Source organism: Ochlerotatus camptorhynchus, unplaced genomic scaffold (genome assembly GCF_037179485.1).
Source record: "Ochlerotatus camptorhynchus isolate MF236.1 unplaced genomic scaffold, CSIRO-AGI_Acam_v1.1 ptg000425l, whole genome shotgun sequence".
In the NCBI taxonomy this organism is placed as follows: Eukaryota; Metazoa; Arthropoda; class Insecta; order Diptera; family Culicidae; genus Ochlerotatus; species Ochlerotatus camptorhynchus.
In genome coordinates this window covers 376,108-400,785 of record NW_027040911.1, presented here as the reverse complement: position 1 = coordinate 400,785, position 24,678 = coordinate 376,108, and the positions used below count along the sequence as shown (strand labels likewise).

The window sequence follows — 24,678 nt, the reverse complement described above, 5'->3', positions numbered from 1 at the left end:
GATTGGGGTAAGAAAATGTGGTAACGGAGATAAATTTGATAGAAGCATGACCATTTACCTGCATCAAATGATTGATGGTGTCCACTTTTCGGTAACCTTTGAAATCACAAACGGCGCACCAGAACCGCCTCTGCCGACTATGGAACACCCTCAAGTGTCGTTTGTACTTTTCAGGATCATTGTACTTCTTCAAACACCGACAGAGTATCTCCTCTCCCGACTCTAGCTTCTCGAACATTTCCTTTTCGATGGTCTCGTCCTTCTCATCGGTCTTCTTTTTTCGATTCCTCGGAGCCTTTTTAGTCTTCAATGTTTCCGTGTCACCTCCCTCGACAACTTCCTGCTTGATTTGAACAACACTTGCAACGATCTCCTCAGTCGCAACTACCACGCTCTGATCCACCACCTCGTCCGTTTCCCAGCTAATATCGTCACTCGCATTGCGCAGCATAATCATTGGCTTCTTCCTCTTGCGCCGGTTGCTCGTTTCCCCGTCCTCCTGCATTGCCAGCTCTTCCGGCTTGATCGTCAGCACATTCTCCTTCCCCTCTTGGCTGATACGCGCCTGCAGTGTCGACAACGGCACATCATAGGAATTCGAGTCATCACTGGCCACCGGATCGGCCGGTTCCTGTTTGATTTTCGGTGCCACAACCGACGGTGGCGAAGCTTCTTCCTTCACCTTGCTCCTCCGGCTACTGCTATTGGATGACGCCGAGGAAGCGGGTGGAACCGATCCGTTCTCCGTTTGCCGTAGCTTGTGCACACAGGTCTGCATGTGGGTGCTGAGTACGGCCTTGCGATCGAACGTCTTTCCGCAGTACGAACACATCGGTCCCTGGTCAAAGTGCTCCATGTTCTCCATCCAGGCTCGGGTGGCCGCTGCTTCGTCGTGCTCCGGCATGCCAGATGCCACGGTGCCGTCCTGCGAGGTGCCGTTGGTCGATGCCTGCATCAGGCGGGACAGTTCGCGAGATGGACCCTTGACGACCACTTCGTCCGCACGAACACGCCGCTTCAGGATGGAGTCGCGCATCAGTTTGATGCGACGCATGGATTTTCTGGAAAATAGAAGGAGATTGGTGGGTTATTTCTTGATTTTAAGTGAGGAAAACGGACGATTTTAGTTCAGTAAACCCTTCAGCCTTACTAGAATTTCTCTGAAAGCTTTCGATGCCTCCCGCTGAAATCCAATAAAAATCACATGCCCATTTTTTCTGGAAATTCCTGTAACCTCGATCGGACGTGTTCAGATTCACTGTACCTCAGTGGAATCCTGCTATTGAGAATAACAAGAGGATCATATTGTCCGTTTTCGCAAAGCTCGCCTGGTTGGACCCACGTTAGTCCAAGCCAAGGTGTGACAAAGTGTTCCTGGAATGAAACCCTTCCCGATGAGGTTCAAACCTGGTGGCGAGAATTTCGAGATAGCTTGGAAGGATTGAGTCAGCTGTAAGTCCCTCGTTGGGTCGCCTTTGGAAGCGATACCATCTCCACTGAACTATGTTTTGCGATGCCTACGAGAAGGCATACGGTACCTGTATCTATCACCGGTGCACGTCGTTCGATGGTAGATTCACAGCATCCTTCCTTACAGCGAAATCTAGAGTAGCGAAATCCACTCGAAGAGAAGAAGCGAAAGCAAACCTCAATCCCACGATTGAAGCTGTCGTCCGCACTCACTGGCGTTCATCTGTTCGAGAAGGTCGTCGTCCAAAGTATTAAGATAACAGCTCAACCATACTTTTGCACTTATTTATTTATTTATTGTCATTTTACATCAACAGGCTGGATGAAGCCCCAATGATTTAAACCTTATCAACTATGGTAAAAAAATACATTCAAGCATGGTCATAACATGAAAAACATTAAAAAACGTATATCTTATAGTCAATATCTTAACTCCTGCCGGCGAAAAACAGAAGAAAACTTTCGACGAAGCGCATCACGGGAAAGATGAAAGTCGAAAACAGATGCAACTCTGTTGAATGTTCTCTGCAGTCCGCAAATCGCACCGTACGCTCCATAATTTGTGCGACGTAGAGGCAGTCTTAGCATAAGGTTATTACGAAGCGGTCGGGGTTGAACATTCAGGTCAATTTGCCTCAGGATAGCCTCACAATCTGTCCTTCCTTGTACGATATCGGCCACGGTTAGGGCTCTGCTTGTGTCTCTTCTAGTCCGGAGAAGTTCAAGGTCGATAAGTTGACAACGGCTTTCGTAACTTGGTAATCGCAACGGATCATTCCAAGGCAATCTACGCAACGCAAAACGAAGAAAGCGACGTTGAACAGATTCAATTCTCTCGGCACCGTTGTTGTAGTTTGGGTTCCAAACCGCTGAACAATACTCAAGCGTCGATCGAACAAGCGAACAATAGAGAGATTTTAGACAGTAGATATCAGTGAAGTTTTTAGCTATCCTAAAAATGAACCCTAAAGTTCTTGACGCCTTATCAACAACATATGCAATGTGTTGCTTGAATGAAAGCTGCGAATCCAAGATCACACCCAAGTCTTTCACCTGATTCACGCGTTCGATTGTCGAGCCAAGCAGATCATAGCTAAATATTATCGGTTGTTGTTTTCGTGAGAACGTAATAGCGGAGCATTTGGCTGGGTTCACTACCATTCTGTTTAACCTGCACCAACTAGCAAATACATTCAGTTGACGTTGAAGAAAGTGACAGTCAGCAATGGAGCAGATTGGTAGGGAGATTTTGAGGTCATCTGCATATGATAACCGAGGAGCTTCGATGACCAGATGCACGTCGTTGAAGTACAGTATAAAAATTAACGGTCCCATGTGGCTTCCCTGAGGTATACCTGATGTGGCGAAGAAGCTAGCTGATCTGCAATCTCCTATGGCAACTTTTAATTGCCGACCGGTAAGATATGATCGAAACCAACTCAGAAGATTACCGCATACACCGAGCCTGCCGAGTTTAGCAATCGCAATAGCATGGTTCAACTTGTCGAATGCTGCGGATAGGTCTGAATAAATAACGTCCGTTTGAACCCGATCCGACATGCTTTCGGTTATATACGATGTGAAACACAGCAGATTGGTAGTTGAAGAGCGGCCGACAGTAAACCCATGTTGATCAGCACTCAAATACTGCTTGCAATGGGACAGCAACGGTTCCATAATCACTAGCTCGAATAGCTTCGAAACGGCACTTAACGATGTAATTCCTCGATAGTTATCCACAGCTCGTTTCCTTCCTTTTTTGTGGACGGGAAACATGTGCGCAAATTTCCAGCAAGATGGAAATATGCCACCTGAGAGAGATATTCGGAACAGGCGAAGAAGCGGAATTAACAAGCTAGCAATATGTCTCTTCAAAAATACAGATGGAACTCCATCAGGTCCAGGATTGAAGGATGACTTGAGCAGAGTCGCGGCCTTAGAAATCATTTCTGCATTAACATCAATTGCACCCAGCGTTTGATCGTTTACTGGAACGTTCCTGGCAGCCAGGTTAATATGGTCGTCAGTTAGTGTCTCATTAGACACTGGCAAACTTTTCGGAAAAAAGGTGGCATATATCCTGAACAGTGGCAGCAACTTCTCCGTTGAATTCCATAGACGATGGGAGGCCGGATTCCCTGCGTTGCTCGTTCACGTAGTTCCAAAAGGATTTCGGGTGTAGCTTAAGTTTGCGCTGGATACCTCGTTGGAAACTTGAAAAGCATTCACGACTGACTCGCTGGTACATGTGATTTAGCCTCACATAATGTAGTTTCAGAGGAAGCGTGCGATACTTCGTAAATCTTCTCAATGCTGCTCTCTTGATTGACTTCAACCTACGTAGCTCTCTCGTCTGCCAGGGAGCGTGAGACACTTTGTGGTGAGTTCTTTTCGGGACGTGTCTGTCAATGACATATGCCAAGACATGTGAAAACGTTTGCGCTGCAGCCTCAACGTCATCTGGATCAAGGATGTTCTCCCATACCATGCTAGACAACACATCTATGATGCTACGGTGGTCAGCTTTACGGAAGTCATAAGAAACCGTAGCAGTATAGTCGCCGAAATCACGCACGAGTTTGTCCTCAACAGTGACAATTAGAGGAGGGTGATGTGGAACTAGCTTAGTTAGTGCACAAGGAGCCGAGGAAATTGATGGAGCCCTGTCCTGTGTGCTCACGAAGCAGAGGTCCAAACTACGACCATTTTCATTAACTACATGGTTAATTTGAGAAAGCGTCGCTGCGCTGTAGTTGTCGAGAAGGCTAATAGCTCCTGCGTGAAATGTAGAGCTATCAGGATCTGGATACAGGAATCCGCTATGAGATGGACTCCACGAAACGCCTGGCAGATTGAAGTCACCAAAAATGAATATCTCATCAACTGGAGTGGAACTTTCGACAACTGTGAAAACTAACCGACAGTGAGTATCGATGAGTTTATTGTCGCGGACTCAATCAGGTGGAATGTACAGAGCGCATAGAAATAGTGTGCGATCACCCAGATTGATGGCTGTCCAAACCTGCTCCACATTGTTCCATGAATCGTTCTCGATGGCCTTTGCCTCCAACCCGCTACGGACAGCTGCAAGGACACCTCCACCAGTAGATTTACGGCTGTTGTTAGGATTCCGATCGCAACGAAAGACCTCGTAGTCAGGACCGAAGACTTGAATGGAAAGCGTTCGATAATCGAGCCACGTTTCGCACAGTACAATAATATCGTAGCAACGATCCGATACAGCTAGGCGGTACTCTTCAACATCAGAATTCATTACACCGGCGTTTTGGTAGAGGATCACGACGTCCTGCTTGCGGCAAGGAATCGAACGACTGCTCTCCCTGGAAATCACAGATACATCAGGCAATAACTGACCATCATCAAGTCTCATTGGATACTCGCCATAGTGAGTGGGTTGGAAGACCCCCTCTCCGCATCCGACAGCGGGTCCGGAACGACTATGATGAACGAAGGCTGCTGATGGCAGGACTGAGACGGAGGGATTGGGGGCTTCCATGGGGCTTTCTACGGCGCGTTCCGGGTTTCCAGGATTAGGAGTTGCAGAGGCATCATCACAATGACTAACATAGTTAGAATTGCTGAAAATTTGATCGGCATCAGGCAGTGAATAGTTAATATATTGATTGTACTTGCTTGCAGAGGCAAGGTGGAAGACTCCTGATTCATATCCAGCCACAGGTCCAGGACGACTATGCTGAACGCTGGCGGGAATCGGCACGACTGGGCTGGATTAACCAGGAGCTTCCAAAGAGCGGTCTATTGTGCGTCCCGGAGATGAATTAGGATTGTTCGAACAGTAAAGCGGATGTTGTGAATAAGCAGTATCAGAAGTGCTTCTCAACTGGAAACAGCCGGCAGGTGCTTGAAGCGTTGCACTGGAACACGGAAACTGATCAGGCAAATGACTGTAACTAATGTATGCATACTTGCCTGAAGACGATGCTTGGGAGACCCCACCACCGAACTCGACCGCAGGGCCAGAACGACTCTGATGGCAGGAAATAGAACGACTTTGTTGGCGGGAAACAGCTAGCGCGACTGGATCGAGTGGTTTCTGGTCTACAGCGCTCCGATTCACAACGCCAAATCCAATTCTGAATCAGCAGACTGGGTCTAGTCCGGAAATGGGAGTTGAGAACTCGGAAGGTCCCGTAATATGAGAGATCGTGATGGTAGGCGTGTTCAAACGAGGCAACCACATGTTTTTTGAACCGTCTTCAAATTCACGGAACAAAATTCCTTTCGGCCATGTATCCGATCTAAGAGCAGCTTCGCGTAGTTTGGGATCCATTCCGACTTTGTACGAGATGAAGCTCATACGGCTGATGTCGGATCCTTTTTTGACTAGCGGCACAACCTTAATCGGATCTTCGCACTGTACACAACCTTTCACCAGCTTCTCGATTGATTCCGATTTCACGCTAGGATGAATACGAGAAAGGTACAGCCAAAACAGCTCGGTGGGTTCAGGGACAGTAAGGACCTCGGTAAAGGCATTGTCACCTGTTACTGCTTTAGAACCACCAACAAGTGGTTTGCCTGTGAGCGAGCCTTCATCGCGGCGCCGTTTTAATGGCGGTTGACGCATGAAATCAGAGTTTGTCGGAGTTGTCAATGCGATTCGTTTTGATAGCTGAGCGATCTGCTGTTCTTGCTTAGCCATTTCCTTCCTAAGCTCAGCGTGTGCGATTTCCTGTCTCTCGGTGATAGAATTAATCACACTGCCAAACGACGAGACGGCAGTTTTGAATCGAGCACATTTCATCAGCTTCGCGCACTCGTTACACATCCAAAACAGGTTCGGGCTAGTATGTACAATGTTCAGAAAAGCCTTATTCAGCTTTGTGCCGCCACACTTTAGGTGAATCATCCTGTCGCAAAAAGCCATGCAGGAGACGGATTCTTCATCGCCTTTAACTGACTTAGCGCATTGGTCACAGGCGGCAGTCATGCTGACTCAGTTTCCAAAAGTGATTTAGAAACAGCGGTGGAGATGCTCTAATTGGAATTGGATTCTCGAGATCCCCAATGCTAGTCGTGTACAATATGTCCGATTGGATAATGTTTTCACTGTTTTCATAACACAAAATATGCTCTAATTAGCCGATTATCGTAACGAACTATACTTTCCACTAACAACCAGTACAATATTACAAGTATACCGAACGGAAAAACACGAATAACGATAGCCCGTGTGATAAAAAAATGACAAATTTAGCAGCGCAAAATCACGACGATGTGAATAACAACAACTCTATTGACCTGTATCCTCGATGATCGTCAAATGCTGGATCGCTTCTCCGCCCTCTCGCTGGAATATGTTCGTGGCCAACAGAGTGTCGGAGATTCAACACTTCACTCGTGGAGGAATTTGGACCCACATCGCTGGGCTGGAGAACCCCGCAAATGTTCTATCAGGGGGAATGACGCCTGATATGTTGAAAGAATATGAGATGTGGTGGCAAAGGCCACCCTGGCTTTGCTTGGATAAGACATCCTGGCCGAGAACCGCGGTAATCGATCCTAATGACCTGGACCTGGATCCTTTTCTTGCTGATGAGAAAACCACTGTATCAGTCCCGGCTCAAGTTGTTGAATCTAGTCCAATATTCGGTCTGCGATCGTCTTTAAATGATCTGATCCAAATCGTAGCTCTCCTTCGAAGATTCGTCCACAACAGTAAGAACCGTGAAGATTGCAGAGTAGATTTCATAAAGAACCAGGAGAGAGCAGAAGCTTTGCAGCCAGCAGTTGCAGAGAAACGGTGAAGTCAAGTCTTCATCGTGGATCAACCAGCTCACTCCAAGCTTGGTAAACGGGTTAATCCTGGTCGGCTGGCCGGAAACATCCAATTGTTCTTGACAATCAACAGCCGTTGTCTGTTATCATCGCCACTGACTATCACCGCCAGCATGCGGGAAACATACTGGCCAATTGCTGCTCGAAACCTCGCACGCATGGTAATTCATCGTTGCGTAACGACTCGACCGGAACCTCGCGAGCAACTCTTGGCAGTCTTACCATCCTTCTTACGGGTAGGAGTCGATTCCTGTGGTCTGTTTTACATCCAGTACCAGTACAGAAAAGGAGCACCAATTAAGTGCTTCGTCGCAGCGTTTGTGTGCCTTGTAGTGAAGGCTGTCCACCTGAAGGTCGTGGGAGACCCCACCACCAAAAATCCTCATGTGCGACAACGCAACGAACTTCATCGGTTGAGTTGGGTGAACTACGGAAACTGTTCAACAACCAGGAATTGGCTAAGACAGTAGCTGAAGAGACGTCGATGGCTTTAAATTCATCCCGGCAAAATCTCCAAATTTTTGTGGCCTTTGCGAAGCTGCCGTGAAGTCGATGAAAGGACATCTGAAGCGTACCCTTGGAACACGGTTATTTTATTTGATAAAATGGCAACTCAGGTGGCGCAAATCGAGGCCGATTACGCCACTCTCGAATCACCCGAACGACATGGAAATACGAACTCTAGGACACTTTCTGGTGGGTAGGCCACTTACCGAAATACCAGAACCATCACTTCAAGATCTCAACGAGACCAGACTTTCGAGATGGCAGCGAATGCAGAACTTCCTTCAACACATCTGAAAGCGTTGGTCGACTCAGTACCTTTCTGATCTGCAAACTCGAACAAAATGGAGCAGCCAACGGAACAACATTTCTATCGGAACAATGGTGCTGCTATGTGAGTGACGATAACATACCATCCCTCAAGTGGCGCATGGGACGAGTTATTGAAATCCACCCGGGCAACATCCGTGTCGTCAAGGTTCACACGAAGCACGGAGAGTTCTTGCGGGCGATATCCAAAATTTGAGTTCTGACAATACAATGAAGCTACCTCAAGCTCACGGAAAGGATACATTCCTTTCCCAGTGAGCGCTTTCGGGTGCTGCAGAGGCCTGCGGTTCCTTTTATAATTCGTGATACCAAACACCATTCCATTTGGTCAGCAGGGTACAACACTGATTTGCTGCTCATCCTCGAAGTCGCACAGAAGTCTTGCTATCCAGATGCCCCTTCGGACTACTCTCGGACATCCGATCCGATTGTCAACTCTCCTGAAGTTGTATGCCTGGAAAATCATCACCATCGGACGGGTAGTTGTCGAGTTCCTTGGTAGCGCAACCGTGCTAGCGGAAGTGAACGGCCTCCACTAAACAGGGAAGTCGTTTGTTTTTTGTAATTTACAGTTAAACAATCGCCTCTCATCTCATTCATAGAATGCCCGATCGAAGGGTCAACAAGCGATCGAGGAGGAATCCATGGACAATCCCAAACATCTACACATCGTGTGAGCGATGACGAGGGCAAACGAACGAGGAATAACCTTCAGCAGCTGCAGTATTGACATCCATTGTCATTTATGCACTAACGTTAGTTTTGATTTGCATGTTACGAGACAGGAGATTTTGGTTTTGTATAGCTATCGAAGTATATTAATGTAGGTTGAAACTAGGTATTTCTCGATTACTTTTTCGAAGGGACGTATCAGCTTTTGTAAACAATGCATTTGATCGTCAATTTGGCGTAACTGGTAGCTCGCACACGCATACTAACACCACTATCAGGTAGGGTAAAACTTCCCTTGTCTTATGGTAGTGTTAGCATGCGTAAGCGAGCTGCCAGTTACGCCAAATCGACGATCAAATGCATTGTTTACAAAAGTTGATACGTCCCTTCGAAAAAGTAATCGAGATTTCAAGTTCGCACCGGTCACCAATCACAACACCCCTTCAAGGGTTACCAAGCAAAGACCACACCACTGCAAGATCACTCACTCGATCATGAGTGACCCGAGTAGGGAATATATTCGAGGTTTGTGAAAATATTATGTCTGGTCTTTCGAAAGTAACCCATCTGATTAAGTCTTGTTTCAAGGGTAAGATGTTCCAAGTTTGGTCGGTTAATGCTGGGTAATGCGCAATACAGATCCCATTGAGATCACTAGCCTCTTCCCAGCAACTCCTATCCCTACCTCCCCGTGGTACCGGCCGGGAACTGTGAGCAACCTTAGGGAAGATCGGGTAACCAACCCCGGTGGGAACTTTGGTCATAGGCTGACAGGGAAGGGGGGTGGGGGGGGGATTGCTTTGGCCAGCCTGAGCGTCTGTTCTCCAGGAGGAGCGGCTCACAACAGCGTCTGTTCCCCATGTTAGGGGCGGCTGATCTACGTCCGAGTGCCAGTGAAGGACTCTAAGCACAACTGTGCACCCTGGTCCTCCGGAAAGTTAGGGGGTTGGTGTCAGGCCCTGCGAGCCAGCCGTAATAAAAGCATTGCAACGGAAAATCAGCAACAGAGGAATACGAACCGAGACCAACGCCAACGACCCCAGCGACGAAATAGGACTTGCGATTGGAAACTCGGCACGTGGAACTGTCGATCTCTCAATTTCATCGGGAGCACCCGAATACTCGCCAATCTACTGGAGGACCGCGGATTCGGCATCGTAGCGCTGCAGGAGGTGTGTTGGACAGGATCCATGGTGAGAACGTTTCGAGGTAATCATACCATCTACCAGAGTTGCGGCAACACACGCGAGCTGGGCACAGCTTTTATCGTGATGGGCGAAATGCAGAAGCGCGTGATCGGTTGGTGACCGATCGACGAAAGAATGTGCAGGTTGAGGATCAAGGGTCGATTCTTCAACTTTAGCATAATCAACGTGCACAGCCCTCACTCCGGAAGCACTGATGATGACAAGAACGCATTTTACGCGCAGCTCGACCGCGAGTACGATCGCTGCCCAAGCCACGACGTCAAGATCATCATAGGAGACCTAAACGCTCAGGTAGGCCAGGAGGATGAATTCAGACCGACGGTTGGAAAGTTCAGCGCCCACCAGCTCATGAACGGGAACGGCCTACGACTCATCGATTTCGCCGCCTCCAAGAACATGGCCATACGTAGCACCTTCTTCCAACACAGCCTCCCCTATCGTTACACCTGAAGATCACCACAGCAGACGGAATCGCAAATCGACCACGTTCTGATTGATGGACGGCACTTCTCCGACATTATCGACGTCAGGACCTATCGTGGCGCTAACATCGACTCTGACCACTACCTGGTGATGGTCGAACTGCGCCCAAAACTTTCCGTCATCAACAATGTACGGTACCGACGCCCGCCACGGTACAACCTAAAGCGACTGAAGCACCCGGATGTCGCCTTAGCATACGCGCAGAATCTCGAGACAGCGTTGCCAGAGGAGGGCGTGCTCGATGTGGTCCCTCTAGAGAACTGCTGGAGTACATTAAAAGCAGCCATCACCGACGCAGCCGAGAGCACCATCGGGTACGTGGAAAGAAGTCGACGGAATGAATGGTTCGACGAGGAGTGCAGAGCGATTTTGGAGGAGAAGAACGCAGCGCGGGCGGTAATGCTGCAGCATGGAACCCGACAGAACTTGGAACGGTATAAACAGAAGCGGAAACAGCAGACCCGCATCTTTCGGGAGAAAAAACGCCGCCTGGAAGAAGCGGAGTGCGAGGAAATGAAACTGCTGTGCTGTTCTCAAGAAACACGGAAGTTCTACCAGAAGCTCAAGGCATCCCGCAACGGCTTCGTGCCGCGAGCCGAAATGTGCAAGGATAAGGACGGGAGCCTCTTGACGGACGGACGTGAGGTGATTGAAAGGTGGAAGCAGCACTTCGATGCGCACCTGAATGACGAGGAGAACGTAGAGGCACGGGAGACCAGCAGAGGACGGAACTGACCCAACTCCCACGCGGAGGGAAATTCAGCATCTCAAAAACAACAAAGCTGCTGGTAAGGATGGTATCGCAGCCAAACTCATCAAGATGGGCTCAGAAAAGTTGGCCACCTGCCTGCACCGGATGATAGTCAGGTTCTGGGAAACAGAACAGCTACCGGAGAAGTGGAAGGAGAGAGTAATCTGCCCCATTCACAAAAAAGGCGACCATTTGGAATGTGAGAACTTCAGAGCGATCACCATTTTGAATGCCGCCTACAAAGTGCTATCCCAGATCATCTTCCGTCGTCTATCACCTAAAATGACCGAGTTCGTGGGAAGTTATCAAGCCGACGGCCGATCGACAACGGACCAGATCTTCACCGTACGGCAAATCCTCCAGGAATGCCGTGAATACCAGGTCCCAACGCATCATTTGTTCATCGACTTTAAGGCGGCATACGACAGTATCGACCGCGCAGAGCTATGGAAAATCATGGACGAGAACGGCTTTCCTGGGAAGCTGATCAGACTGATCAAAGCAACGATGGACGGTGTGCAAAACTGCGTAAGGGTTTCGGGTGAACTATCCAGTTCATTCGAATCTCGCCGGGGACTGCGACGAGGTGACGGACTCTCATACCTACTCTTCAACATCGCTCTAGAAGGCGTAATGCGACGAGCCGGGCTCAACAGCCGGGGTACGATTTTCACGAAATCCGGTCAATTTGTGTGCTTTGCGGACGACATGGACATTATCGCAAGAACATTTGGAACGGTGGCAGAACTATACACCCGCCTGAAACACAAAGCAGCAAAGGTTGGACTGGTGGTGAGTGCGTCAAAAACAAAGTACATGCTAGTAGGCGGAACCGAACATGACAGGATTCGTCTAGGAAGTAATGTCACGATAGACGGGGATACTTTCGAGGTAGTGGAGGAATTCGTTCACCTTGGATCCTTAATGACGGCTGATAACAATGTGAGTCGTGAAATACGAAGGTGCATCATCAGTGGAAGTCGTGCCTACTACGGGCTCCAGAAGAAATTGCGGTCAAAAAAGATTCACCCCCGCACCAAATGTACCATGTACAGAACGCTAATAAGACCGGTGGTCCTCTATGGACACGAGACACGGACTATGCTCGAGGAGGACCTGCGGAGTTTTCGAGCGACGTGTGCTAAGGACGATCTTCGGCGGTGTGCAAGAGAACGGTGAGTGGCGGCGAAGAATGAACCACGAGCTCACTGCACTCTACGGCGAACCCAGCATCCAGAAGGTGGCCAAAGCCGGAAGGATGCGGTGGGCAGGGCACGTTGCAAGAATGCCGGACAACAACCCTGCAAAGTTGGTGTTCGCTACTGATCCGGTTGGCACAAGAAGGCGTGGAGCGCAGAGAGCACGATGGGCGGACCAGGTAGAGCGTGATCTAGCGAGCATTGGGCATGACCGAGGATGGAGAGCGGCAGTCGCAAACCGAGTATTGCGGCGTACTATTGTTGATTATGTCTTATCTTAAATGTGATGTTGTACAAATAAATGTATGTAATGTTCCAAGTTTACAATTTGAAATTCTAGGATATTCGCTGCTCTGAGATTCTGGGTTCTCCAGAATTGTGGGATTTGTTTGTGATTTTAGATTCATGATTGCAACGCTGAGCAAATTCTAGGTTGAGATTCCAGGTTAAGACGCTTATACTCACTTGTGATCATTGCACAGATGCCGAATAACCGCTCCCGGTTGCATGAACGTCCGCGGGCACGACGGACACGTGTAAACGTACGTCGAAGGCGTGTGCTTCAGGTCCGTGTGTAATTTCAGCGTCTTCTCCGTATCGAACTGAAGATTACCTGTAATACGAAAAAGGGCACTCTCACTCCCAGTTATCCAGCACAAGCGCCTTAGGTACTTACATTCCTGACAGTTGTAGCCCGCTGGTTTCTCCTCCTCCACCCTTTCTTTCGTCTCCAGCTCAATGGGCCGGAAGTACTGCTCCGAGGGTCCCCGTATGATTGGAAGCGTAGACTGTGGTCGGGACTGTGGCTGCATAACTTTCCCATCCGGTCCCAGCACCGTATCGTTATTGTTGTTGTTCAAATTTTCCAGCTCGCCCACCTGCGCTCGCATGCTGTCGACCACACCCAGCCTTACCGTCTGGAAAACTGCTGCCGCCGTGCTGGGAACCCGATCCAACTGCAGCAAATGTTGCTGCCGGCTGAGATCGTCCTGTGTTAGCTTATGGTTAACCTTATCATAATAATCAGTCACACTCAGCTCAGTGCTGAGCTTATGTTGCTTCCGCCGCAGTCGTTCAATGATACTGGAAAGGTCCTTGTTGAGGATATCTGCATGGGCCTTCTTCGCCTTGCTCTGGCTGTCCTGCTCGGCCTGCAAGACCGTCGCAATGTCCTGATCCAGGAAGCCATCGTTTTGGAAGTGAAAATGCTGCGCCACATTGAACAGCTTCCGACAGTAGACACGTTTGTGCGAAATGAAATTGGTCAGGCTGCGGAAAATGTTCCGGCACACGCGACACTCGTACAGGACGTCGCACTCGTTGGCCAGCAGCTTCCGAATCTCTTCGGTACCGGCTTCGTAGGCCCGGAGTGCCTCCACGAACCCGGTGACCGCGGTCAGGATCGGTTTCCGCAGTAGACTCAAATCGACTTGGCGCTGGGCCGCGGCGCTGGAGCCACCACCCGACGAGGACCGCGTGGCGTCGTCATCCGACTCGGCAATCGACTTGCGGATGGAGCGCATTTTGATTCTGTAGCTTGGTCTGATTTGTTGCTGAACTGTAAGGTACTTTTGTGATGGCGTATCGCTTTCCGATAATTACATATTTGTGTTCGTTTTTAGCCGAGACGTGATCGTGCGGGAAGTCATGATAACGATGGAATGTCGTCACTGTGGGGATTAATCATCTATTTTCGCCACTGCAGATCATTCAAAGGGCAAATCTGAAAGGAGAGGAATGGAAAAATCAAATGAATTTACGAACTACGGTTATTATTATTCTGGTGAATATTAAAGTAGAATGGTTACGTTTCATCGAAATAATTAACTCCCAAATGACGTGTGACCTTATTGCAATTACCACCATCCGATATTGTCATGGGCGGAACGCGCACTGTACGAGTCCCTCAGGACAATAAATCTCTTTGCTGCTATTCAGATATAGCTATAAGGTGAGGAGTAGATAGGTATATGCGGTCTAGTTGACCCAAAATAATGGTTTCGTCGATTATGTGCAGTTTCCCTGTCTATTCGTTGGCTTTTGTGATGCACTTGCTATCTCATTCATAGCGAGTGCTGATGCCATTTTCGAAGAGAGGGTACAGCACTATGAGCAAGAACATTTTGTAGGGAACATGATTGTAGTTGTAGTGATAGGTAAAATGCATTGATTGACCTACAACAAATTGGCAACATTCTACCATTCCACTGCCGTCGGTTGCGGCACAGGTCGCGGTGACCAGTGTGTGTGTGTGTTTATGATAATTTATGGTGTTTGATTGAAGTACTTAATTGTGCGTAGGCATTTGTGCATGCCTCCTTTCACGATAAAGGTCACGAGTTCAAATCCCATCTCCGAGCAAACTACCAATAACGTAAGAAAATGTTCAACTTTTTCTGTTTCTTCTTCTTAGCTTATGTCAATTCTATAAAGAACTTCAAAGGCATGACATTTTAGACACTTTTTTACAAGACGGTCACCTAAAAGTAACTAAGATTCGGCTTCGGCAACCCAAATTTAAACGTTAATCTCACTGCATTTTCCCATCAAAACACTTCGCTGAATGCATTCACACGTTTCCTTAGTCTGTCAGCTTCAATCTGATTTCAGTTTTACGACTGAGCAATCCCGTTATGCCATATTTTTTCTTTAAATGAAATATTGCCAATTAAGATACAAATTAGCATTTGGCGTCATATTTGACAACCGAAATTGACAACGCCACTGACATGATGCTTAGGGAATTTCGAGCAATGATCCAAAATCTTTCCTTGAAGACCTTGTTTGCATGACAACGCATAAAACATTACAAAAATCAATAACAAATTAGATTGAAGTTCACAAGATAAAGTGTAGAAAACTGAAGCTATTTTAATTGAAAAGTAACTGAAAACTGCCTGCCAGCGCAAACGTAAATGATCCTCCGATCAACCTAATGGGGTGTTTACACTTCTTATGCTATTTCACTAGCGCTAATGAGCTATCTGCTAGCAGGGTTGCTTCGACACACTTGCTATAAAAAAATATTTTTCTGAATTATGCAATCATAGGGTAGAGAACCACTTCGGCCTAATCGCCCATTTTGGGCCTATCGAGCAGAAAACTTCAAATAAATCCATGATTTCAGAGTTAACAAGTCAATTATGCGTTTGGTACGATACTTAAGTGAATAAGCTACGCAACGAAGTCAATGAGAACGCGTGATAAGAAGGTTTACACCCATTATTCCCAACAACAAAAGAAGCGCTCCGACCGAATCATTTTTTATCGTCATCTGATAGGCTGAAGTGAATTCATTGGCGTTTCAATGCGTTAGGCCGAGTTTAGAATCCGTAGGCCGAGTTGGCGTCAAGAAGTAGTGTTAGACTTTTCACAATATCTCAACGATTGGTGTCTCTTTATCAAATCTTACAGTACATACGGAAAGGTAAATAAATTTGGAAGCCATCAGTAATAATAACATTCCGTTTTGTGCTAAACTGCGCTAGATTAAGAAAGACTAAATGCGGGTTGTGCTTAATAGGCCGGAAATGGGGTAGTTAACCCTATAATGATTTGTTGTACTTGTAAGTAACAAGAAGAGGGTGTAAATTATGTGTTTGATTCATAAAACCTGTTAATATTGCTTTCAGGGCGTCACAATCAGCTTTCTTATGATTCGTGAGCGTTCACTCAAAATGAGCGCTCACGAGTCGTAAAATCGCTTATTGTGACGCACTAAACGCAATATTGACAGATTTGATGTGTTAAACACATACTTGACGACCTCTTCTTGTAACTTACAAGTTCTAATTATCATTATACCATCTCATGATTTCACAATTCCGAAAAACATTTTTTATAGCGAGTGAGTAGAAGTAACCCTGTCTGCTAGCAAAAAAAGCTCACTAGCATAATGTAAACAGGGCATCAGCGTCTACCAGCATGAAATTTCAGGAGTAAAGCTGGGTTTAGACTAGGCAAGTCAAATGATCAACTCAGTTGAATTCAATTGGCTTGAAAAGTTGAGCCTGGTTCAACTTTTTTCAATTCAAGTGAGTTGATCAAGTCAGTTGAATGGCATGGTTACACGTTCAATTGGTGTTCAAGTCAGTTGAATTCAACTGAATTGATCAATTGACTTGCCCTGTCTAAACCCAGCTTAACTGAAATTCGTGCTAGTTGGCGAGCACACATAAACACCTTGGCGAGTACACCATAAACACCTCTATACTACTTTATTCCATGGTGGCACCCCTCTTCACAGTTGTTTCGCAGATCGTACACTGAGGCAAATAGACCTAAGAATTTCATAAGGCTCGACTTATGAACAACATATTAGAATTTCATAAGCATGACTTATGAATGATTTTCGGGTTGAGGTTAAGGCCCAAACGAAATTTGGACGGAAACGGAAAGTTTGACAGTTGCCACAAAAGACATCAAGATGCTTAACCGAAGTCGATTTGGTTCTAACTAGTTTTCAATCCGACAAGTAGGCTTACTCAGATCGGGCTTTTCCGCTGCCGCTGCCGTTCCGCTTCCGCTGTCATTGCGCTTGGGCCTTTATCCGCCGTTAACCATTTCATTTTCCCAAGCGTTGAAAGGCGAGTGGTCATCCTCAACCAGGGTTGCTTCCACTCACATGCTATAAAAAATATTTTTCGGAATTATGCAATCATTAGATGATATAATGATGTGTTGTACTTGTAAGTAACAAGAAAAGGGTGTAGAGTATGTGTTTGACTCATAAAACCTGTCAATTTCGCTTTCAGAGCGTCACAATCAGCGATCTTATGATTCGTGAGCGTTCACTCAGAGTGAGCGCTCGCGAGTCGTAAAATCGCTGATTGTGACTATCTGAAAGCAAATTTGACAGGTTTCATGTGTCAAACACTTGCCTTTCAACCTCTTCTTGTATCTAACAAGTATAAAATATGATTATAACATCTAATGATTGCAAAATTCAGAAAATCATGTTTTTATAGCAAGTGAGTGGAAGTAAGCCTGCCTCAGCGTCCATTTTCCGGTTCCAGTCTGCTCGGATTTATTATTTTTTTGACAACATTATTTTTCATAAGGCAAATCAATGAAATTCACAACCATTTCTTATGGCTAAAATTCATAAGTGTTTCTTATGAAATTCTTATGCCTGAGTGATAATCTACTGATAATCCAGACAATCATGTCGAAAACATCAACCAGTTCATTCCGGCTTCAATTGAGCCTTCGGTTAATGATATTTATTTTCAGGTTGTGATTTTCGTAGTCTACATTTCTATTACAGAAATGTGGTTGTGTCTATACCGTTTTTGGAGTATTTGACAGCTGCGGTTGTTTCTTCTTCTTCTTGGTGAAATGTCAATGCATGCTAAGATTTCTGTGCACTACAAAATGCAGCTGATTTCGAGTTGCCGACGATAGAACAGCTGGTTAACACGCAGTTCAAATGGAAAGGCTGCTGAAGAGTTGCGACCTATCACAATCACGATCGTCAAACAGCTGATGGTAGTAACGCTTAGTACATTCCTATCAATGTCTTGTCGAAGCACTCTCCTGACCATCCATCAAGTTGACAAAAGAAGTAAAAAGCAACTGGTGAATGTCGTCTTCGGTGTTGATCCATCACCGATCTGGTCATTCCCGACAATCACGACACTCATTTGTGCTCGTTTTGAAGCAGTTGCTGCTTTGCTTGCTTATGGGAGTGTGGTGGTGAGCGAGCCCAACTGATTCCGTTTGATTTTTCCAGTTTTGCGTGCCGAGACGAAGTTGGAATGCGTAGGCATTGTTTTCATTTTCTTCTGTCGTTTCCCTTTTTCTCATGATCGTACTGCAGAAGTCTTCATTGTTTTCGTTATGCTTTACATCATCAGCAGCGAGTGTTAAGTTTTGCGTGTGAGCAGCGATTAAAGGGCGAACACGAAATTATTGCGACACCGAAAATGTCATGCCAATTTTCTTATAATGTTTAGAATCAAACGAAGTTCCCGCTTCATTATTGCCCAGTACTGCTCCACCGGGCGCAGTTCCGGACAGTTTGGCGGATTCATGTCCTTTGGAACAAAATGGACAAAATTGGCCTCATACCACTCCAGGACACTTTTAGAATAGTGGCATGATGCCAAATCTGGCCAAAATAGCGGAGCTTCGTCGTGCTGCTGCAAGAACGGCAAAAGGCGCTTCTCGAGGCACTCAGATTTGTAGATCTCGCCATTTACTGTGCCCTTTGTCACGAAAGGCTCACTCCTTAGTCCGCAAGAGCAGATGGCCTGCCAAATGAGATATTTGGAGGCGAACTTCGACATTTTCTTCTTCTTAAATTTGTCGTCCACATCGAACTTGCTCTTGCCGGTGAAAAACTCCAACCCCGGAATTTGCTTAGAATCGGCTTTTATATACGTTTCGTCGTCCATCACACAGCAGCCATATTTTGTCAGCATCTTCTCGTAGAGCTTCCGTGCCCGAGTTTTGCCGTTGATTGTTGCCGCTCATCGCGGTTTGGGAAGTTCTGTACCTTGTATGTATGTAGTCCAGCTCTCTTCTTTGCATTCTGGACGTAGCTCTGCGACATGCCGATCTTTTTAGCCAAATCACGGCTTGAGACGTTGGGATTTGCTTTAATCATCCGCTTCACCTTTCCCTCCGTCTTTTTGTTCTCCGGTCCCGGTTTTCTTCCAGCTCCTTTGCCGTGGTCCAACGTCAACCGCTCCTGGAACCGCTTCAACACTCTGGAGACGGTTGAATGGTGAATGTTCAACATTTTTCCCAACTACCGGTGCGACAGGTCAGGAAATTCCAGGTGTTTGGAAAGAATTTGTTCTCTCAACTCGCGTTGGTTCACCTCCATTTTCGTTGAATCGAAAAACACGACTTCGAGTTTGACAGCATGTACACAATACACATCAATGAGAAAGTATGCAAAATTTGGTTGATTTTTACCCAATGGTAAAAAAGTTATGCCCTGTTGAATGTGTCGCAATAATTTCGTGTTCGTCCTTTATTACTCGTGATTGTTGTTTGCCATGGCTCTACCTCTCACTGCCTGACAAAACGTTCTGTCAACGATAGTCGATTGATGCGTTGACGAGTGTCGAGTGAGTGTCATGATATTTTGCATCTCTGCTGCCGACAATAGTCAGAAGGGAGACACAGATAGCACACACGGCATTGATTTTATAGCTTTTCTTTATGTCATGAAAATTTGATCTATTGAGAAATCAAATCAAAATAGACGTAGCAATATTGCCTGTTTTACTTTGAGCGTGTAGTGCTTGTTTGACGTTGTTCAGCGTGCAGTGAGAAAATGCACTTTTCTGTTTTGTATTTTATCATGCCACCAAAGATTTGGCGTTAGCGTTGTTATGATATATTTCGTAGATTCGATAGGGTAGAGAACTACTTCGGCCTAATCGGCCATTTCAGGCCTTTCGAGCTGAAAACATCACATAAATCCAATGTTTCAGAGTTAACAAGTCAATTATGCGTTTGGCACGCTGCTTTAGTTCAAAAGCTACCGAACGAAATCAATGAGAACGCGTGGTATGAAGGTTTGCACCTATTATACCCAAAAACAAAAGAAGCGCTCCGACCGAATCAATTTTTATCTTCATCCGATAGGCCGGCGTGAATTCATTGGCGTTTCAATGCGTTAGGCCGAGTTTAGAATCCGTAGGCCGAGTTTGGCGTCAAAAAGAAGTGTTAGACTTTTAACAAAATCTCAACAATTTGTTTCTCTTTGTCAAATCTTACGGTACGTACGGAAAGGTAAATAAATTTGGAAGCCATCAGAAATAATAACATTCCGTTTGGTGCTGAACTACGCTAGATTAAGAAAGACCAAGTACGGGTTGTCCTTAATAGGCCGGAAATGGGGTAGTTAACCCTACTAGCGACACTCACGTCTCTTCTGAAATTCTCAGTTAGACTACTTTCAGGAATAATGCTGGGGAGTAAACATTGGTTCCAATTTAAACAAGAGTAACAGAAGCATGACTGTCGCTATTCCCGGCCACGCCCATCTTTACCATAACTAGGGATAGGGAAGGAAATGTTGATGTAGTACTTACTTAACGAGAGGTCACCGACTTAGCGACACCCTCATAAGTGCTACGGAGTTGGAGGGCTGGGTAGGGTATTCGGTTAGGATTCACCTCAAGTTGGCGATGCAACCAAAAGTATGTATTGTTAATCTCTCGATAGCCGGCTATCGGTTGAACATATTCATTTAGTTTAGTGATCATGAATTTTAAGAGTCATGACGGAGAGCTTGAGATTAAACCCATGATTTTCTGCTCAGTAAGCAAAAACGATCCATCCAGGGTCATCGAGCATCTCAGAAACATAACGCTTCGCGACAATACAGGACTACGTTTTCACTTGATATGCAAATAGTTTCCGAGGTTAATGTTCAATATCAAATATACAAATGATGGTGGCGATTTATTGTGCTGAGGAAGAGCTTGGGCTTAAATCCATGAAATAAATCACTGCTCAGTAAGCAAAATCGATCCCTTCTGCGTCATCGAGCATCTCATAATCCACAGCGCTTCGCGACAAAGTACGAATATATGGATGAACTATCTGTTGTTGAATAACTATTATATACGATAATTACATGAAAGAAATAAAATATAAACTATAAACAAAACGTGACTACTAAAATCTAAAAAGATATTCTCACAAATATATTTCATGCAACCAGGAATCTCAAAACCATTAGACGTTATAATGATACTCTGCACATGTTAGACACAAGAAAAGGCCAAAAAGCAAGCGTCCGACACACAAAACCCGCCAAATCCACTTGCAGTCACAATCAATGATTCTACGAATCGCGAGCGCTCACGAATAATAAAACCGCTGACTGCGACACTCTGAAAGCGAAATTGACAGGCTCTATGCGTCAAACATCCGCCCTCCAATCTCCTCCCGCATCCAACAACACAAATCTCCATTACAACATCTAACGTATTCAAAACTCCGAAAATCACTCATCTATAGCAAGTGAGTGGAAGCAACCCTGCATGCAACCATTCTTCATGATACACTTTTTCTGCCTATCTTTCTATTAGGCCTGTGGACATGCGATAGCTTCGAAACTTCTAACCAAATTGGAAAAAATTTCAGATCACAAAAAAAACTTGAAAAAAAAGTAAAATAAATATTGATTATCTTACGCAAAAACGAGCAAGTAATATTAAATCTCTTGTATCGTATGCTTAGCTAATTGACAAAAATAATATGCTTAAATAAAATAAAATATTAATAACATTATATGCAAAATTTATTAGAAGATCATTACTTTATTGGTGAGAAGTTTCTAATAAGCCCTCCCAGTTCCTCTGTATACAGAACAAATCTGACACTATAATCAGAATTGCTCAGTCTGCATGAAGCAGCCGATTTCATCAACGAAGTTCTATTAACAACCAAGAATTAATCGAAACATTAAGAAGGTGATATGTGTCACTATAGGAAATCATCATCGTTGCAAATATAAAGAAAAATTTAAATATAACCCTTTGCTTCAGTACCGTCAACCTCCATGTCCATGGGGAGGGCGGATGCAACTGAATGATGTTTCATTCTATAAATGGAGGGTGATTTGGTTCAGTGCACCAAGTCCCACCAGTGATTGTCCAAAATCGATTTGAATTCCACAAAGTACAGTCAGCGCACGCATAGCAACACCACTCAATCAATCTCAACATTACCGGCTCCAGTTCCGTTATTAAAGGCGTTACTCAGACTCCCGTGACCGAAGGAAAGTACGTCCCACGAGGGGTTCTGATCAACCTTGAGCATGGAACTATGGATTCGGTCCGAGCAGGACCATTTTGACAGCTGTTCCGACTGAATAACTTTGTTTCCGGACAGTCCGGTGCTTGTAACAACTGGGTCAAACGACACTACACCAAGGGTGCCGAACTGGTGGATTCTGTGCAGGATGTTGTCCGTAAGGAACCCGAGGGTTGCGATTGCCTGCAGGGCTTTCAGCTTACGCACTCGCTCGTCGGTGGAACCAACCGGTGGAAACTAACGAATTTAAATTGGCTCACTACTTGACTAGTCTATTGGTCCCAAGTAAACGATTAACGTACCTCATTCCAGTCGAAATTCCAGTACTACACTATGATTGTTTTGAATCGCTATGAAAGTTTGACAGACAAAATGAGGGGTTCGTGGATTTTCCTATGTTTCGAGGGGTGCATCGATTAGCTTGGGACCGAAGATAGTACCAGAGGTGAGCCAAAAAGTTGAGCACGTTTCTTCCGGATCTTCTGGTCTTAGAGTTACCTCTATGGTGGAACAGGCTCAGGTAAATTTTAAATCTTTTGTAACGTTGGCAGAATTCAGTAGCAAAAATACCTTCCTCTCCACAGGCATGGGCACGCTACTGATCTCTAAGATTCAAGAAGAATACCCGGATCGCATCATGAACCCGTTCTCCGTCGTTCTAACGCACAAAGTCTCCCCCACCGTCGTAGAGCCATACAACGCTACGCTAAGTGTTTACCAGCTAAAAACACGACATTTGCTTCCGAACATTGAAGCTCACCACCCCTACCTACGGCTATTTGAACGCACAGATTAAAAAAAAACAGCAGTGTTTCCTTAAACCGATTGATTTCCTCTACCGTCCGCGGTATGTACAGCTGCTTCATGGCTTTGATCTTCCGTTGGCGTTCTTCGTCTGTTCGTCGCTTGAAATGGCTTTGCGCTTAGCGCCTTTCGATTCCGAAGATCCGACAGTTGTGACCAGTGCTGTAAATTAGCAAAATCATTTGAACATTTTTGATGAAAATGAGAAAAGTATCTATTCGCTATCAAAGGGGACCTCATCCGAATGGGTGATATCAGTTGCTTGGTCATTTGACGAAGGCCTAAAATCGTCGACATCAATTGAGTTCTCAGGTTTAGAAAAACAAAACAAAATCAAGAGTTGTCAATATACCGGGTGGCCAAATAATTCATTATTCACAAGCAAACAAAAGTCAGTTCAATTACTTCTCGGCACTGCCGTGCCAGCCAGCGTTGCAAGATTTCAAATCGATATTTATCGATATTTATACTGATTTCCGAACTAAATACCGATATACAGATAAGATTCCTCAGAATACTGATTTTTGAAATTGTATACCGTTTTGTACCGATTTTTTTAAATGCTCAAAATTATTACTACCCATGCTTGAATTTCGGAGAAAAATACTTTGACCGACTTGTGTCTTTTTGAATAACCTAAAATTTTGGAGCCCTCCAAATTCTTAAGAAAAAAATCATCTTTGAAAATGTCATATGCTTCTCCCACCAGTTTTTCAACTTTCCCTGAACTTCTGGGATGTTTCCAGATTTTTATTGCGGATTCATACTAGCTGCAGGAACTTTTAAGAAGTTCTGAAACTTCAGAAAAGTCTAGACTTTTGAGTAAGTTCCGATAAATTCAAGATAGTTTCATTAACTTCTATTCAAATTCCAAAACCCGAAAATTTAAGAAAAGTCCAGCGAACTCCAGTGAACTTACGAAAACATCAGAAATATTTTGGGAACTTCACAAGTTCAAAAAACTTTAGAGAAATTTAATGGTTTTCAGGAAAGTTTCATTTGTTTCAGAGAATTGAGAGAACTTTAGGAAAGCTCCGTGAACATCATTGGTATTTCTGGGGCGTTGAATAGGACACAAAAATCATGGCTACTATGTCACACTGCAAAATACAGTGTTGCCTACAGAGCAGCTGCTTGATCATGTCATAAGTTTACCAATCTCTTAAATAATTAATAACTTTTTCCTGTCTCGTTTAACATAGAAACAATTCTCAGCAAAGTTGTAGCTGAGAAAATTTTCTATAAGAATGGCTATAGAACTGTTTCGCAGCTCAATAAGGAAAAAGACTAGAAGGCAATGAACAAAAAGTTGAGATTTCCCATAGTAATTTATTTGTAAACTTCAAATGGCTTGTGCAAAGTCTGTTTCTAACCAAATGAGTTGTAACTTTGAGAGGCTAATCAGGACCCGATTTGAAACCATTTAAGCACTGTGGAGCGAAAAAGTCAAATTTTGCATCAGTCTAGTGTCCATAAGCCATAGGTTTCCGACTTTTATTGGAAGGTTTTTCCGAACTTCTTCTGGCTTCTCCTAGAACTGGCTACTTCTGGAATTTACTTCCATTTTCCGAAACTTTTCTGGCTTCCTTTGGATGTGACATCCGATTTTTTTTTCCGATGGTTTCTTTGAATATTCACTAGAAGTTTTTCAATTCTT

At 45.2% G+C, this 24,678-nt stretch overlaps 1 protein-coding gene and 1 pseudogene across 4 annotated transcripts in view; one reads left to right on the top strand and one right to left on the bottom strand.

Moving 5' to 3' along the window:
- Positions 1-24,678, bottom strand: part of LOC135711201 (uncharacterized) — a 94,248-nt gene that overhangs the window by 3,113 nt on the left and 66,457 nt on the right. For all 4 annotated transcript variants that reach the window (XM_065233979.1, XM_065233980.1, XM_065233982.1 and 1 more), the window contains exons 2-4: positions 13,114-14,160; positions 12,903-13,050; positions 59-1,061 (exon numbers count right to left, since the gene is read on the bottom strand). In XM_065233979.1, the coding sequence (XP_065090051.1) occupies positions 59-1,061; positions 12,903-13,050; positions 13,114-13,960 (1,998 nt within the window). In that variant the 5' untranslated portion in view covers positions 13,961-14,160. The remainder of the gene's footprint in view (positions 1-58; positions 1,062-12,902; positions 13,051-13,113; positions 14,161-24,678) is intronic.
- On the top strand, positions 22,012-23,144 carry LOC135711197 (tubulin beta-1 chain-like; annotated as a pseudogene).